The sequence below is a fragment of the Nerophis ophidion genome, linkage group LG23 (genome assembly GCF_033978795.1).
Source record: "Nerophis ophidion isolate RoL-2023_Sa linkage group LG23, RoL_Noph_v1.0, whole genome shotgun sequence".
Taxonomy (NCBI): Eukaryota; Metazoa; Chordata; class Actinopteri; order Syngnathiformes; family Syngnathidae; genus Nerophis; species Nerophis ophidion.
The window spans coordinates 26,198,510-26,214,881 of record NC_084633.1 but is presented as its reverse complement, the minus strand read 5'-3'; the positions used below and the strand labels follow the sequence as shown (position 1 = coordinate 26,214,881).

General features: G+C 37.4%; 1 protein-coding gene and 1 pseudogene across 4 annotated transcripts in view; both read left to right on the top strand.

Moving 5' to 3' along the window:
* LOC133541795 (serine/threonine-protein kinase N1-like) overlaps positions 1-16,372 on the top strand; it is a 140,538-nt gene that overhangs the window by 68,757 nt on the left and 55,409 nt on the right. For all 4 annotated transcript variants that reach the window (XM_061885388.1, XM_061885387.1, XM_061885386.1 and 1 more), the window contains exons 2-4: positions 4,555-4,855; positions 9,621-9,766; positions 14,117-14,237. In XM_061885388.1, coding sequence (XP_061741372.1) covers positions 4,555-4,855; positions 9,621-9,766; positions 14,117-14,237 — 568 coding nt within the window. The remainder of the gene's footprint in view (positions 1-4,554; positions 4,856-9,620; positions 9,767-14,116; positions 14,238-16,372) is intronic.
* LOC133541891 (U1 spliceosomal RNA) lies at positions 2,154-2,296 on the top strand (annotated as a pseudogene).

Here is a 16,372-nt window from a genome sequence, read left to right as displayed (position 1 = left end):
CACTAGATTGCAACACATTAGCACCATCAAAGTTGTCAGACTGTTAAAATGAATGTAATGTATGTACGGTTCTGTAATAAACTCATGATGTTTGACTTTGGGCACCCCTGCGAGAACAGCAGTGATCAACATGCTTTCATGTGACACTTTCCAATATTTTCCAAAAAGTTGTAAGATTCGTCGCGAGTCACTTTTTCTTTTTATTCCAAATGAAGGTGTACATTCTCGCAGAACTTTGCAGGACGGCCATCTTTGTGCACTGTGATTGATTGGTTAATTGAGAAGTTTATTGACATCTTACAGAATTCAATCCAAGGAATGCTTTAAAAAGGCAAATGGATGGCACAAAAAGCCAAAAGCCTTGTTTCCATTGTGGTCCATTAAATATTCATCACATTTGATAAATTCAATATTAAAAGATATATAACCTGTAACTTGTATAGAAAGAATTACATTACACATAAATATATAATGTATAAATGATATACATATACACAGTATACATGTCAGGTAATTTGAAAAACAATATATACAAAAAATGAGGGGTGGGGGTTTATACATGACTATGCACATGTTGACTCCAAGATTGTGCAAAATATCCATCCATTCATTTTCTACCGCATGTCCCGTTTGGGGTCGCGGGGGTTGCTGGAGCCTATCTCAGCTGCATTCGAGCGGTAGGCGGGGTACACCCTGGACAAGTCGCCACTTCATTGCAGGGCCAACACAGATAGACAACATTCACATTCACATTCACACACTAGGGCCAATTTAGTGTTGCAAATCAACTTATCCCCAGGTGCATGTCTTTGGAGGTGGGAGGAAGCCAGAGTACACGGAGGAGAATGAGAAAATATATATGCACTATAACCACATATAAATATATATACAGTACAACCACATATATAAATATATATACACTACAACCACATATAAACATACTGTACATACACTATAAACACATATAAATATATATACACTATAACCACATATAAACATATATACACTATAAACACATATAAAGATATATACACTATAACAACATTATATATATATATATATATATACACACACACACACACACTACAACCACATACAAACATAAATACACTATAAACACATATAAATATATATACACTAAATCCACATTTAAATATATATACACTACAACCACATACAAGCATATATACACTATAAACACATATAAATATATGTACACTATAACCACATATAAACATATATACACTATAAACACATATAAATATATATACACTATAACAACATATATATATATATATATATATATATATATACACTACAACCACATATAAACATAAATACACTATAAACACATATAAATATATATACACTAAATCCACATTTAAATATATATACACTACAACCACATATAAGCATATATGCACTATAAACACATGTAAATATATGTACACTATAACCACATATAAATATATATACACTATAAACACATATCAATATATATACACTATAACCACATATAAATATATATACACTACAACCACATATAAGCATATATGCACTATAAACACGTATAAATATATGTACACTAAAACCACATATAAATATATATACACTACAACCACATATAAACATATATGCACTATAAACACATATAAATATATGTACACTATAACCACATATAAGCATATATACACTATAAACACATATAAATATATATACACTAAATCCACATATAAATATATGTACACTATAAACACATATAAATATATATACACTGTAACCACAAATATATATACACTATAACAACATATAAATATATACACTACAACCACATATAAGCATAAATACACTATAAACACATATAAATATATATACACTAAATCCACATATGAATATATATACACTATAAACACATAAATATATGTACACTATAAACACATAAATATATGTACATTATAAACACATATAAATATATATACACTGTAACCACAAATATATATACACACTATATCCACATATAAATATATATACACTATATCCAAATATAAACCTGTTTGATGCTTCAAAAAGTTGCTGGGGATCAATTTTGGTTCAGATCAGGTAGAGGTTGAGCTGAGCCATGATTTTATGGCAGTTTTAAAATTGAGTAGGGAAGTTTGACCTGGCAGGGGAGTTACCATGATCATGAAGGTGGTTCACCTTTGCACTCCGACTGTGCTGACCCTTACGAATTCCCCAAATGTGGGAATCTCGACTGCATAATTTGTGGTAGTGGGGGACTGCGTTCAAGCTCTCAGGGCTTCACGGTGGCAGAGGGGTTAGTGTGTCTGCCTCACAATACGAAGGTCCTGAGTAGTCGTGGGTTCTATCCCGGGCTCTTTCTGTGTGGAGTTTGCATGTTCTCCCCGTGACTGCGTGGGTTCCCTCCGGGTACTCTGGCTTCCTCCCACTTCCAAAGACATGCACCTGGGGATAGGTTGATTGGCAACACTAAATTGGTCCTAGTGTGTGAATGTGAGTGTGAATGTTGTCTGTCTATCTGTGTTGGACCTGCAATGAGGTGGTGACTTGTCCAGGGTGTACACCGCCTTCCGCCCGATTGTAGCTGAGATAGGCACCAAAGGGAATAATCGGCAGAAAATGAGTGGATGGAAGTTCGGATTTTAAGGTCTGTTGGTAGTGCATTCCACTGTGTGGTGGCAAAATAGTAGAAAGTATTTTTTCCCATGAGAGTCTTGAATTGGGGGAGGGACAAAGTTTGAGGAACTCCCTCTAGTGTAGTACTTGTGAGCATGACTTACTCTGGTGAATATTTGGACAGTTACGTGGGGACAGTTTCTCTGAGTATTTTGAATACCAGGCACATTGTGATTTGGTGTACTTTTTCCTCAACATTAAGCCATTCCAATTTGGTAAAGTGGGCTTGAGTGAGGTGAGTCCTGTATGGGAGGTTGAACAGGAGTCTCACTAGCTTGTTTTGGGAAGTTTGCGGTTTTTCTTTTAGTGGCTTGGGGATACTGCTGAACCATGAGGTGCAGGCGTAGTCAAAATGACACTTTATGAGGGCACTGGCAAGGGTCTTAGGTGTATCCCTGTTGATACACTTAAGACTGAAATCCTGCCCAAATATCTTAGGGTACATTAAATATATGTTTCTTATTGCAAGTGTGTCCTCAAATAAAATAGTGAACATACTACACAACTTGTCTATTTGTAGTAAGCAAACAAACAAAGGCTCGTAATTAGTCTGCTGACATATGCAGTAACATATTGTGTCATTTATCTACCTATTATTTTGTCAACATTATTCAAATTAATTATTAATCTACTTGTGTATTTACTGTTAATATCTGCTTACTTTCTCTTTTAACATGTTCTATCTACACTTCTGTTAAAATTTAATAATTACTTATTCTTCTGTTGTTTGATACTTTGCATTAGTTTTGGATGATACCACATATTTGGGTATCAATCCGATACCAAGTAGTTACAGGATCATACATTGGTCATATTCAAAGTCCTCATGTGTCCAGGGACATATTTACTGTATTTATAAACATGATATACATTTTTTTTTTTTAATAAGAAAGATTTTATGATGCTAGAAAATATCGATGTAATCATAGTACTATCGACTTAATACACTCTTGTACTTGGTATTATCACAGTGGATGTCAGGTGTAGATCCATCCATGGCATTTTTTTACATTCAGAAACAGCGTCATTAGCGGCGACGCCGGTGGGCTACACTCTGTAGTGATGGAAGTGAAGTGAAGTATATTTATATAGCACTTTTCTCTAGTGACTCAAAGTCCTTTTACATAGTGAAACCCAATATTTATGTTACATTTAAACCAGTGTGGGTGGAACTGGGAGCAGGTGGGCAAAGTGTCTTGCCCAAGGACACAACGGCAGTGACTAGGATGGCGGAAGCGGGGATCGAACCTGCAATCCTCAAGTTGCTGGCACAGTCGCTCTACCAACCGAGCTATACCGCCACATGTGATGCATGTTTAGCTATTCCTCGTCCTGCAGTGATAAAGCTATTTCAAGATACATGCTTTATTTGTCGTCATAGAGATGTGGATTAGTGATTCAGAAGTTGCTTTAACACTGCAAACTGCAGATGGACGTTAGCCGCTCGCTAGCTAGCCACGTCTTAAAGCACCTCTTCCTGAGAGCGTTTCAGTGTTTTAACTTCACCTTTATCTTTACTTTTTAAGGCAAAATGCGTTTGTTCTCCCTTTTCTGTCTACACACTGTGTCTGCTTCTAAGTATTCCGTGTGTGTGCGCAAAATCTAGTTTTATTATTGATCTTGGTGATTGCTTTTAATGCCATTTTTTTTCACCCGAGAGAGTGTTGTTCAATATACAACCTAGGTAAATTACCTTGTCTTTGCTGGTGATTATGGTATCACCTGCTTTAATTGTAAACCCCGGGATTTACCTAGGTTGTGCTTGGACCCAAATAGGATGGACTCTGTTTTACCCAGGTGTAGTGACTGTAGCTGTTACTGTAATGTCTGTTATTCATACCAATTGTGCCACTTCAGAGTGACCCGGGCGGACTGTCAGTGCTGCAGCAACTGGGCTTGGACCAGAACTCGGACCTGTCCGACTCCGGCGTGCAGCGATGCCTGCATGAGCACCGCGAGAGGATCCGCAGGGAGATCCGCAAGGAGCTGAAGATCAAGGAAGGCGCAGAGAATCTACGGCGGGCCACCACCGACAAGAGAAACGCCCAGCAGGTGGACTCGCAGCTCCGCAGCTCCAATCGCAAGCTGGAACATCTGCAGGCTCAGCTGCAGGAGTTGGACGCTCACATTGTTGTCAAGAGTCATTGTGAGAATGACGGTACGTGAACCACACACCAGGATGTTTTTTTTTTTTTGTCATTCCTAAATACAGCCGTCCCTTGTTTATTGCGATCAATTGGTACCGATTAGCACATTTTAGTAGTGGGATTATTATTACAATATTTTCATGTATAGAGGAACCTGTTTACGACAGGAATGTCCAAAGTTTTTTATTTGGGGGCTGCATTGGGCTAAAAAAAAATAGTCTGGGGGCTGAAAGCTGACTGAATGTAAAGTAACTATATATATATATATTCTATAGTATAGGCTATAATTAGTTATACATGTTTTATACAGGAAAAAAAAAAAATATATATATATAGGTGTATGTATATATCCATCCATCCATCCATCTTCGTCCGCTTATCCGAGGTCGGGTCGCGGGGGTAACAGCCTAAGCAGGGAAGCCCATACTTCCCTCTCCCCAGCCACTTCGTTTAGCTCTTCCCGGGGGAACCCGAGGCGTTCCCAGGCCAGCCGGGAGACATAGTCTCCCCAACGTGTCCTGGGTCTTGCCCGTGGCCTCCTACCGGTTGGACGTGCCCCTAAACACCTCCCTAAGGAGGCGTTCGGGTGGCATCCTGACCAGATGCTTGAACCACCTCATCTGGCTCCTCTCGATGTGAAGGAGCAGCGGCTTTACTTTGAGTTCTTCCCGGATGGCAGAGCTTCTCACCCTATCTCTAAGGGAGAGCCCCGCCACACAGCGGAGGAAAATCATTTCGCTTGTACCCGTGATCTTATCCTTTCGGTCATGACCCAAAGCTCATGACCATAGGTGAGGATGGGAACATAGATCCACCGGTAAATTGAGAGCTTTGCCTTCCAGCTCAGCTCCTTCTTCACCACAACAGATCGATACAACATCCGCATTACTGAAGACGCCGCATCGATCCGCCTCTCGATCTCACGATCCACTCTTCCCCGACTCGTGAACAAGACTCCTAGGTACTTGAACTCCTCCACTTGGGGCAGGGTCTCCTCCCCAACCCGGAGATGGCATTCCACCAAACCGGAACCCCTCAACGCCTTGACTGCGCCTAGAAATTCTGTCCATAAAAGTTATGAACAGAATCGGTGACAAAGGACAGCCTTGGCGGAGTCCAACCCTCACTGGAAAAGTGTTCGGCTTACTGCCGGCAATGCGGACCAAGCTCTGACACTGATCATACAGGGAGCGGACCGCCACAATAAGACAGTCCGATACCCCATACTCTCTGAGCACTCCCCACAGGACTTCCCGGGGGACACGGTCGAATGCCTTCTCCAAGTCCATAAAGCACATGTAGACTGGTTGGGCAATATATATATATATATATATATATATATATATATATATATATATATATATATATATATATATGTAGGTGTGGGAAAAATCACAAGACTACTTAATCTCTACAGAACTGTTTCATGAGGGGTTCCCTCAATCATCAGGAGATTTTAATGGAAGCATTCACATACAATGGTTTATATATAAACCAATTGAAGCATTCACATACAATGGTTTATATATAAACCATTGTATGTGAATGCTTCCATTAAAATCTCCTGATGATTGAGGGAACCCCTCATGAAACAGTTCTGTAGAGATGAAGTAGTCTTGTGATTTTTCCCACACCTACATTTTGCGCTCTACCACGGTATCGAGCACTATTCTCTGGATAATCCAATCAAGACATATGCAATATGTAGGTGTGGGAAAAATCACAAGACTACTTCATCTCTACAGAACTGTTTCATGAGGGGTTCCCTCAATCATCAGATTTTTTTTTATATATATATATATATATAAATATATATATATATATATATGGATATATATATAATGTATATATACATGTATGTACCTATGTATATATATATGTACATATATATATATAATGTGTATATATATCATGTGTATATATATATATATATACACACACATACATATATATATATATATATATATATACACACACACACATATATATATATATATATATAATATATAATGTATATATATATATATATATATATATATATATATGTATATATATATGTATATATATATGTATGTATATATATATATGTATATATATATGTATGTATATATATATATATACACACACACCCATATATATATGTATATATAATATATAATGTATATATATATATATGTATATATATATATATATATATATATATGCATATATATATATATATATATATATATATAGTAAAGGTTTCTGTGGTTTATCCGTTATACAGTGCTCAATACCGGGGTGGAGCGGAATATACGTTTTGCAGGTTTGTCTGCTCTTGAGGGAATTTTATACAAAATCCCCTACTATCTTCAGGGGGTTTTATATAAAATCCCCTGAAGAGCAGAGAAACCTGCAAAACAAGCTTGTCGGGATGACATAGCCTCTGTGTTCTTACCCGACCTAACGTGTGTATATATATATATATATATATATATATATATATATATGTATATATGTATATGTATGTAGATATGACATGTATATATATATATATATGTGTATACATGAATATACACGCATATACGAATATATATATATATGTATATATGTATATATATATATATATATATATATGTATATATGTGTGTGTATACTGTATATACAAACCCCGTTTCCATATGAATTGGGAAATTGTGTTAGATGTAAATATAAACGGAATACAATGATTTGCAAATCATTTTCAACCCATATTCAGTTGAATATGCTACAAAGACAACATATTTGATGTTCAAACTGATAAACATTTTTTTTTTGCAAATAATCATTAACTTTAGAATTTGATGCCAGCAACATGTGACAAAGAAGTTGGGAAAGGTGGCAATAAATACTGATAAAGTTGAGGATTGCTCATCAAACACTTGTATGGAACATCCCACAGGTCTGCAGGTTAATTGGGAACAGTTGGGTGCCATGGTTGGGTATAAAAGCAGCATCCATGAAATGCTAAGTAATTCACAAACAAGGATGGGCCGGCCGATGGTCACCAATTTGTAAGCAAACTGTTGAACAGTTTTAGAACAACATTTCTCAACGAGCTATTGCAAGGAATTTAGAGATGTTACCATCTATGGTCAGTAAAACCATCAAAAAGTTCAGAGAATCTGGAGAAATCACTGCACGTTTATTACAGACTTTTGATCCCTCAGGCGGTACTGCATCAAAAAGCGACATCAGTGTGTAAAGGATATCACCACATGGGCTCAGGAACACTTCATAAAACCACTGTCAGTAACTACTGTTGGTTGCTACATCTGTAAGTGCAAGTTAAAACTCTACTATGCAAAGCGAAAGCCATTTATCAACAATATCCTGAAACGCCGCCGGCTTGGCTGGGCCCGAGCTCACCTACGATGTACTGATGCAAAGTAGAAAGGTGTTCTGTGGTCTGACGAGTCCACATTTCAAATTATATTTGGAAACAGAGGACGTGGTGTCCTCCAGAACAAAGAGGAAAATAATCATTCGGATTGTTATAGGCGCAAAGTTCAAAAGCCAGCATCAATGATGGTTTGGGGGTGTATTAGTGGCCAAGGCATGGGTAAGTAACACATCTGTGAAGGCACCATTAATGCTGAAAGGTCCACACAGGTTTTGGAGCAACATATGTTGTCATCCAAGCAACGCTATCATGGACGCCCCTGCTTATTTCAGCAAGATAAGTGTTACAAAAGCGTGGCTTCGTAAAAAAAGAGTGCGCGTACTTTCCTGGCCCATCTGCAGTCCAGACCTGTCTCCCATTGAAAATGTGTGGCGCATTATGAAGCGTAAAACACGACAGCGGAGACCCCGGACTGTTGAACGACTGAAGCTCTACATAAAACAAGAATGGGAAATAATTCCACTTTCAAAGCTTCAACAATTAGTTTCCTCAATTCCCAAGCGTTTATTGAGTGTTGTTAAAAGAAAAGTTGATGTAACACAGTGGTGAACATGCCCTTTCCCAACTACTTTGGCACGTGTTGCAGCCATGAAATTCTAAGTTAATTATTATTTGCAAAAAAAGAAAATAAACTTCATGAGTTTGAACATCAAATATCTTGTCTTTGTAGTGCATTCAACTGAATATAGGTTGAAAGGATTTGCAAATCATTGTATTCTGTTTATATTTACATCCAACACAATCTCCCAACTCATATGGAAACGGGGTTTATATATACATATATATATATATATATATATGTATATATATATATATATATATATATATATATATATATACATATATATATATAATATGTATGTATATATATATATATATGTATGTATGTATATATATGTATATATATATGTATGTGTATATATATATATATATATATATATATATATATATATATATATGTATGTGTATATATATAAATATATATGTATATATATATATATATATATACATGTGTTTATATATATAAATATATATATATTATACACGTGTATATATATATATATATATATATATATATATATATATATATATATATATATATATATATATATATATATATATATATATATATATATATATATATATATATACCTACATATATAGTGTTACTTTACATGCAGTCAGCTTTTGGCCCTCGACCAAATTTTTCCGGCCCAATGTGGCCCCCAAATTAAAAAGTTTCGACACCCTTGCTGTAGGTCGTAGACAAGATGAAAAAAGATATGACAAATCTTTGACTCCCATTTATCTTTGAGATGCTGTGTTCTTGACCTGCTGACCTCTTCTCACCACAGATGCTCCAAAGTCTCCAGGCTCGGTCAGTCGTCCGTCCGCCAACCAGCGCCGCATCACAGCGCTGGAACGTCAGCTCAACATTGAGCTGAAGGTCAAACAGGGGGCAGAGAACATGATTCCCATTTACGCCAACGGAGCTACAAAGGTAATTATTTTTGAACTACAACAAGGAAAACTCCAATTTTTTTTTCATGTAATTTTGCCCATCATTCACAATTCTTATGGGAAAAGACCGTCTTTTGTTTTTATGTGCATCCTAAATAGGGAAACCCTCCAAAAACATCAAACAATTTACATATTCAACCAATTTATAGCAACATTGTTATGGTATGCGCTAACACTGAGGAACTACAAAACCCAAAACCAGTCAAGTTGGCACGTTGTAGAAATGGTAAATAAAAAGAGAATACAATGACTTGCAAATCCTTTTCAGCTTATGTTTAATTGAATAGACTGCAAAGACAAGATATATTCCAACTGGAAAACTTTGCAAATATTAGCTTATTTGGAATTTGATGCATGCAACATGTTTCAAAAAAGCTGGCACAAGTGGCAAAAAAGACTGAACAAGTTCAGGAATATTCATCAAACACCTATTTGGAACCTCCCACAGGTGAACAGGCTAATAGGGGAAAAGGTGGGTGCTATGATTGGGTATAAAAGCAGCTTCCATGAAATGCTCACTCATTCACAAACAAGGATGGGGGATTGTCACCACTTTGTCAAAAATTGCGTCAGCAAATTGTTCAAGAACAACAATTCTCAACCAGCTATTGCAAGGAATGTAGGGATTTCACCATCTACAGTCCGTAATATCATCAAAAGGTTCAGAGAATCTGGAAAAACTTCCGCACATAAGTAGCAGGGCTAAAAAACAACATTGAATGCCCGTGACCTCAGGCGGTACTGCATCAAAAACTATCAGTGTGTAAAGGATATCACCACATGGGCACAGTAAGCCTTCAGAAAACCACTGTCAGTAACTAAAGTTGGTCGCTACATCTGTAAGTGTAAGTTAAAACTCTACTGTGCAAAGCAAAAGCTATTTATCAACAACACCCAGAAACGCCGCCCGCTTCGCTTGGCCCAAGCTCATCTAAGATGTACTGATGTAAAGTGTAAAAGTATTCTGTGTTCTGATGAGTCCACAATTCAAATTGTTTTTTGAAATTGTGGACGTTGTGTCCTCTGGACCAAAGAGGAAAAGAACCATCCAGATTGTTATAGGCGCAAAGTCCAAAAGCCAGCATCTTTGATGGTATGGGTGTGTTTTAGTGCCCAAGGCATGGGTAACTTACACATCTGTGAAGGCACCATTAATGCTGAAAGGTACACACAGGTTTTGGAGCAATATATGTTGCCATCCAAACAACGTTATCATGGACACCCCTGCTTATTTCAGCAAGACAATGCCAAGCCACATGTTACATTACTTCATAGTAAAAGAGTGTGGGTACTAGACTGGCCTGCCTGTAGTCCAGACCAGTCTCCAATTGAAAATGTGTGGCGCATTATGAAGCCTAAAATACCACAACGGAGACCCCGGACTGTTGAACAACTTAAGCTGTACATCAAGCAAGAATGGGAAATAATTCCACCTGAAAAGCTTCAAAAAGTTCCCAAATAATTACCGAGTGTTGTTCAAATGAAAGGCCATGTAACACAGTGGTAAAAATGCTCCTTTGACAACTTTTTTGCAATGTGTTTCGGCCATTAAATTTTAAGTTAATGATTATTAAGAAGCTTGTGGCACCAAGCTGAGAAGTTGGTCAACTATGAAAATCCACACGCTCAAATTGGCTCTCATAAATAGACCACAGCATACAACATATTTATCTGCGGGGGTGAGAATTCTTCTTAATTTAGCAGCTTAAAGAGCGCACAAGTGCTGAAAGATACAACCAGTCGGCAACAGCCCAGTGAGAGCAGACATCATAGTTCACTGAGCTGAAATTTATGATAATACTTAAAATGACCAAAATACTGTAACGATTACATTGTATCATGACTGTCGCTGCTGGAGATTATTTTGGCGCGCTTTAAAGGCGGAAAAGATCGCATCCCCATTACGTGCATTGTTAATCACCTCTTGCTGGCCGTTTTTTTTAACATTTGGAATGCACATAAAACGCAAAAGACTTGCGGATTATGGGCAAAATTCCCCCTAAAGTACATTTAGGTAGAGCACTAAAAAACAGCCTGCTTAAAGTTGATGTTGACCAACATGCCAAAAGTTGATCTCGTTTTTTGACGTTCAATTTGAGAGCCGTTTGTTTATGCCCAAGTATTGAACCTAATTAAGTTGCACTAAAAGACAACAGCATCAAAATGAATCAACACTGCGATATCCTGTTCAATCCAAAGCAAGCTTCAAAATAAAAGCACGGCAGTATTAACTAACCTACCGTATTTTTCGGATTATAAATTGCTCTGGAGTATACGTCGCACTGGCCGAAAATGCATAATAAAGAAGGAAAAAAACATATATACGTCACACTGGAGTATAAGTCGCATTTTTAGGGGAAATTTATTTGATAAAATCCAACACCAAGAATAGACATTTGAAAGGCAATTTAAAATAAATAAAGAATAGTGAACAACAGGCTGAATAAGTGTAAGTAATATGACTCATAAATAACCAACTGAGAAGATGCCTGGTATGTTAACGTAACATATTATGGTACGAGTCATTCAAATAACTATAACATAATAGAACATGCTATACGTTTACCAAACAATCTGTCACTCCTAATCGATAAATCCGATTATATCTTCTTCCTCGATGTCGCTTCTAAACAACTCTGCCAACTCCAAAGGTATGCGCCGCTTCCTCTTGTCGTTTTCTGCTGCATATTTCACTACGTCCAGCTTGTAATCTGCAGTACATGATTGCCTTTTTGGTGCCATTTTTGTTCAGCCCTTCTCAGTTTTTATAAGTTACCGCCAACGATGAAATGACCCATTTTAATGGCTACGGCAGTAGCGTATAAAATATAGCAGTTGGCAATGCACTTCTGCCATGACCTTCCCCCGCCGAATTCTTATTGGTTGACGTGTGTGTGACGATTGCTGACATTTTCTTCATCTCTTCCGCGAATGAGATAAATAATATTATTTGATATTTTACGGTAATGTGGTAATAATTTCACACATAAGTCGCTCCGGAGTATATGTCGCACCCCCACCAAACTATGAAAAAAACTGCGACTTATAGTCCGAAAAATACGGTAGATAGGATCGACGACAGCCCCTAACAAAATACTTTATATAAATAGTAGGGGTGTAACGGTACGTGTATTTGTATCGAACCGTTTCGGTACGGGGGTTTCGGTTCGGCACGCGGGCGTACCGAAAAAGTTCGGAAGCAGAAGTCTTCACAAGCTGCTCTGCTTTCTGCCTCCGTCTCTGCCTTATTGTCCTGCCCACACAACCATCTGATTGGTTACATACAAAGCCAATCAGCAGTGCGTATTCAGAGCGATGTAACAGCCAATCAGCAGTTCGTATTCAGACTTCAGAACGATGTAGTCTATGCTTTAGCGTCGAGCAGATATTCGTCTAGCAGGGGAGTAGCGGACTCTACCGAAATTATACTAAACACTTCCCAGTCACAACTATTACAAACATCACTATGAGCCTGTTGACCTTCTAGAAACTTAAACTGCAGCTCAGCTCGCTCACAGTATAGGCTTGAGATGAAGGCTAATTAGCTTTTAGCGTAACGTTAGCTAATTTTTCTGTGTGTGTGTGTGTGTGTGTGTGCGTGTGCGTGTTTTAGGGGCAGCAACGCCCTGTCTGTCTGTTATTTCATTGAACTCCATTGTGTTTAGGGATGAATAGTCTCTCCTATTGCAATTGTACTATTTTTCAGCTATAGTTACATGAATCATTAGTAATGTAGCAGCCTAGTTTTGAATAGCAGGGTCCCTGCTATCACACGTTGATAAAAATACAACATTCACATAATAAAAGTCAACTACAGGCTTCCCAAATGCTGTAATAAATTAAGCATGATGAGTTGACAATCAGTTTCAATGGAAACTGTTTAATGTTAAACTTTTTATATGTAGAAGAAAGTTTTTTTCATTTTATTTAATCAAAGCAACAACTTGAGGCAGTTTAATGTGGATTAACGTGGGCAGAATTATTATAGTGTTCCCAATGTTAAAAGAATAAAGCCATTGTTTCCAAATTTGGTAAATAAATAACCAAAAAATGTATATTTTGTTGTTTTCTTACTGTACCGAAAATGAACCGAACCGTGACCTCTAAACCGAGGTACGTACCGAACAGAAATTTTTGTGTACGTTACACCCCTAATAAATATTTATGTATTGTCATTGTCGTCAATACATGCATCAGCTCTGTTTGACTAAAGTATATCTTAAAAGGAGTAGAATGTCATCAAATCAATGCTGCAGTATGTTTTTGGTGAAACAACACACACAAACCTTCATGTTCTGCTCCATCGTGTCTCCTTTGAACGCCTTCGCAGGACAAGAAGCTTCTCCAGACGGCCCAGCAGATGCTGCAGGACAGCAAGACCAAGATCGACATCATCCGCATGCAGATCCGCAAGGCCATGCAGGCCACGGAGTACTCTGAGGACAGCCAATGTACCTTTTTGTTGTGTTTTTTTTTTCAACCTCACCTTCTATCGCTCACCCACCTGTCACGCTGCATATTTCATGAGTTACCAATCAATGTTTGCTTCAGAAGCTCACAGTGTCCGCAGTCCAACACACACGCTGACATATACCTCGTCCATTATAGGTTATAGTTTTTATTGATGTTCTGCATCCCCTTGATGTTGGCAGATAAGAGCTATGCTTCATTTAGAAGAGGTTAGAGACAAGGCAGGGTGGGTCGGGACAGACGCAGGAAGACGTGCGGCTGAAAGCACGCTCAAAAAGCTTCATTATGTCTTCTTATTCACATACTCTTCTCATTTTCTTGTAATCAGACAATATTTTCGGTATCTTAAATGGAATTTTTAAAGCAAATTACTACAGACATCACACATGGGACGGTTTAGTGAGTATGAATTGTTTTAGTTGTATTGTAAAACTTGCAAACGTTCCTTGGAGTGGGGAATAAGGAATTCATACGAGTAGGAACGCTATGGACGGTTAGAAGACGGAACGGCACTTGTATTTTCGGCTCAAGGCACTAAACAGAAGGAAATACTGTACGTATACGTATATATACCTTGTGAAATGAATTATTTGCACAAAATTATTTTGTAAATGTTTATTTACATGCCTTAATTGTTTTTAAATGGTGTCTGTAACACGGCAGTAAAACGGCAGATCAAACAAAACAGAAGTCATTGTCACAGACCCACTAGCTGCACAAGCTAGTTTTCCAATCAGCTAAACAAACTCAATAACTCCTCAGTGAAGTTTGGTGAATTTCCAAAACTGAAACAATGAAAAAATTCATAATGCTAACACAAACACTCATAAATATGTTAGCATATTAGCTAATACTAACAACGCTAGCTTCATTACATTTCGATAGCATGTACAAATATGGATGAAAACCCTCCTACAGACATCACACATGGGACGGTTTAGTAAGTATGAATTGTTTTAGTTGTATTGTAAAACTTGCAAAAGTTGCCTGGAGTGACGAATAAGGACTCCTTACGAAACGCTTTGGATTATTAGAAGAAAGAATGACACTTGTACATCCGGTTCAAGGCACTAAACAAAAGGAAATACTGTACTGGACTGTACTGTAATATATACGTTGTGAAATTAATTGTTTGCACAAAAATATTTTATAAATGTTTATATACACAACTTAAATGTTTCCAAACGGTGTCTGTAACACGGCAGGAAAACGGTGGATCAAACAAAACAGAAGTCATTGTCACAGACCCACTAGCTGCACAAGCTAGTTTTCCAATCAGCTAAACAAACTCAATAACTCCTCAGTGAAGTTTGGTGAATTTCCAAAACTGAAACAATGAAAAAATTCATAATGCTAACACAAACACTCATAAATATGTTAGCATATTAGCTAATACTAACAACGCTAGCTTCATTACATTTCGATAGCATGTACAAATATGGATGAAAACCCTCCTACAGACATCACACATGGGACGGTTTAGTAAGTATGAATTGTTTTAGTTGTATTGTAAAACTTGCAAAAGTTGCTTGGAGTGACGAATAAGGACTCCTTACGAAACGCTTTGGATGATTAGAAGAAAGAATGACACTTGTACATCCGGTTCAAGGCACTAAACAAAAGGAAATACTGTACTGGACTGTACTGTAATATATACGTTGTGAAATTAATTGTTTGCACAAAAATATTTTATAAATGTTTATATACACAACTTAAATGTTTCCAAACGGTGTCTGTAACACGGCAGGAAAACGGCGGATCAAACAAAACAGAAGTCATCGTCATGGACTCACTAGCTGCGCAAGCTAGCTCTCCAATCAGCTAAACAGGCTCAATAACTCCTCGGTGACGTTTTGGTGAATTTACAAAACTGAAACAATGAAAAAAGAATGTCACTGCTAATTCATAATGCTAACACAGACACTCATAAACGTGTTAGCATTATGCTAACAATGCCAGCTTCATGACATTTCGATAACATGTACAAATATGAATGAAAACACTCCTACAGACATCACACATGGGACGGTTTTATGATTATGAATTGTTTTAGTTGTATTGTAAAACTTGCAAAAGTTGCTTGGATCGACGAATAAGGACTCCATACGAGTAGAAA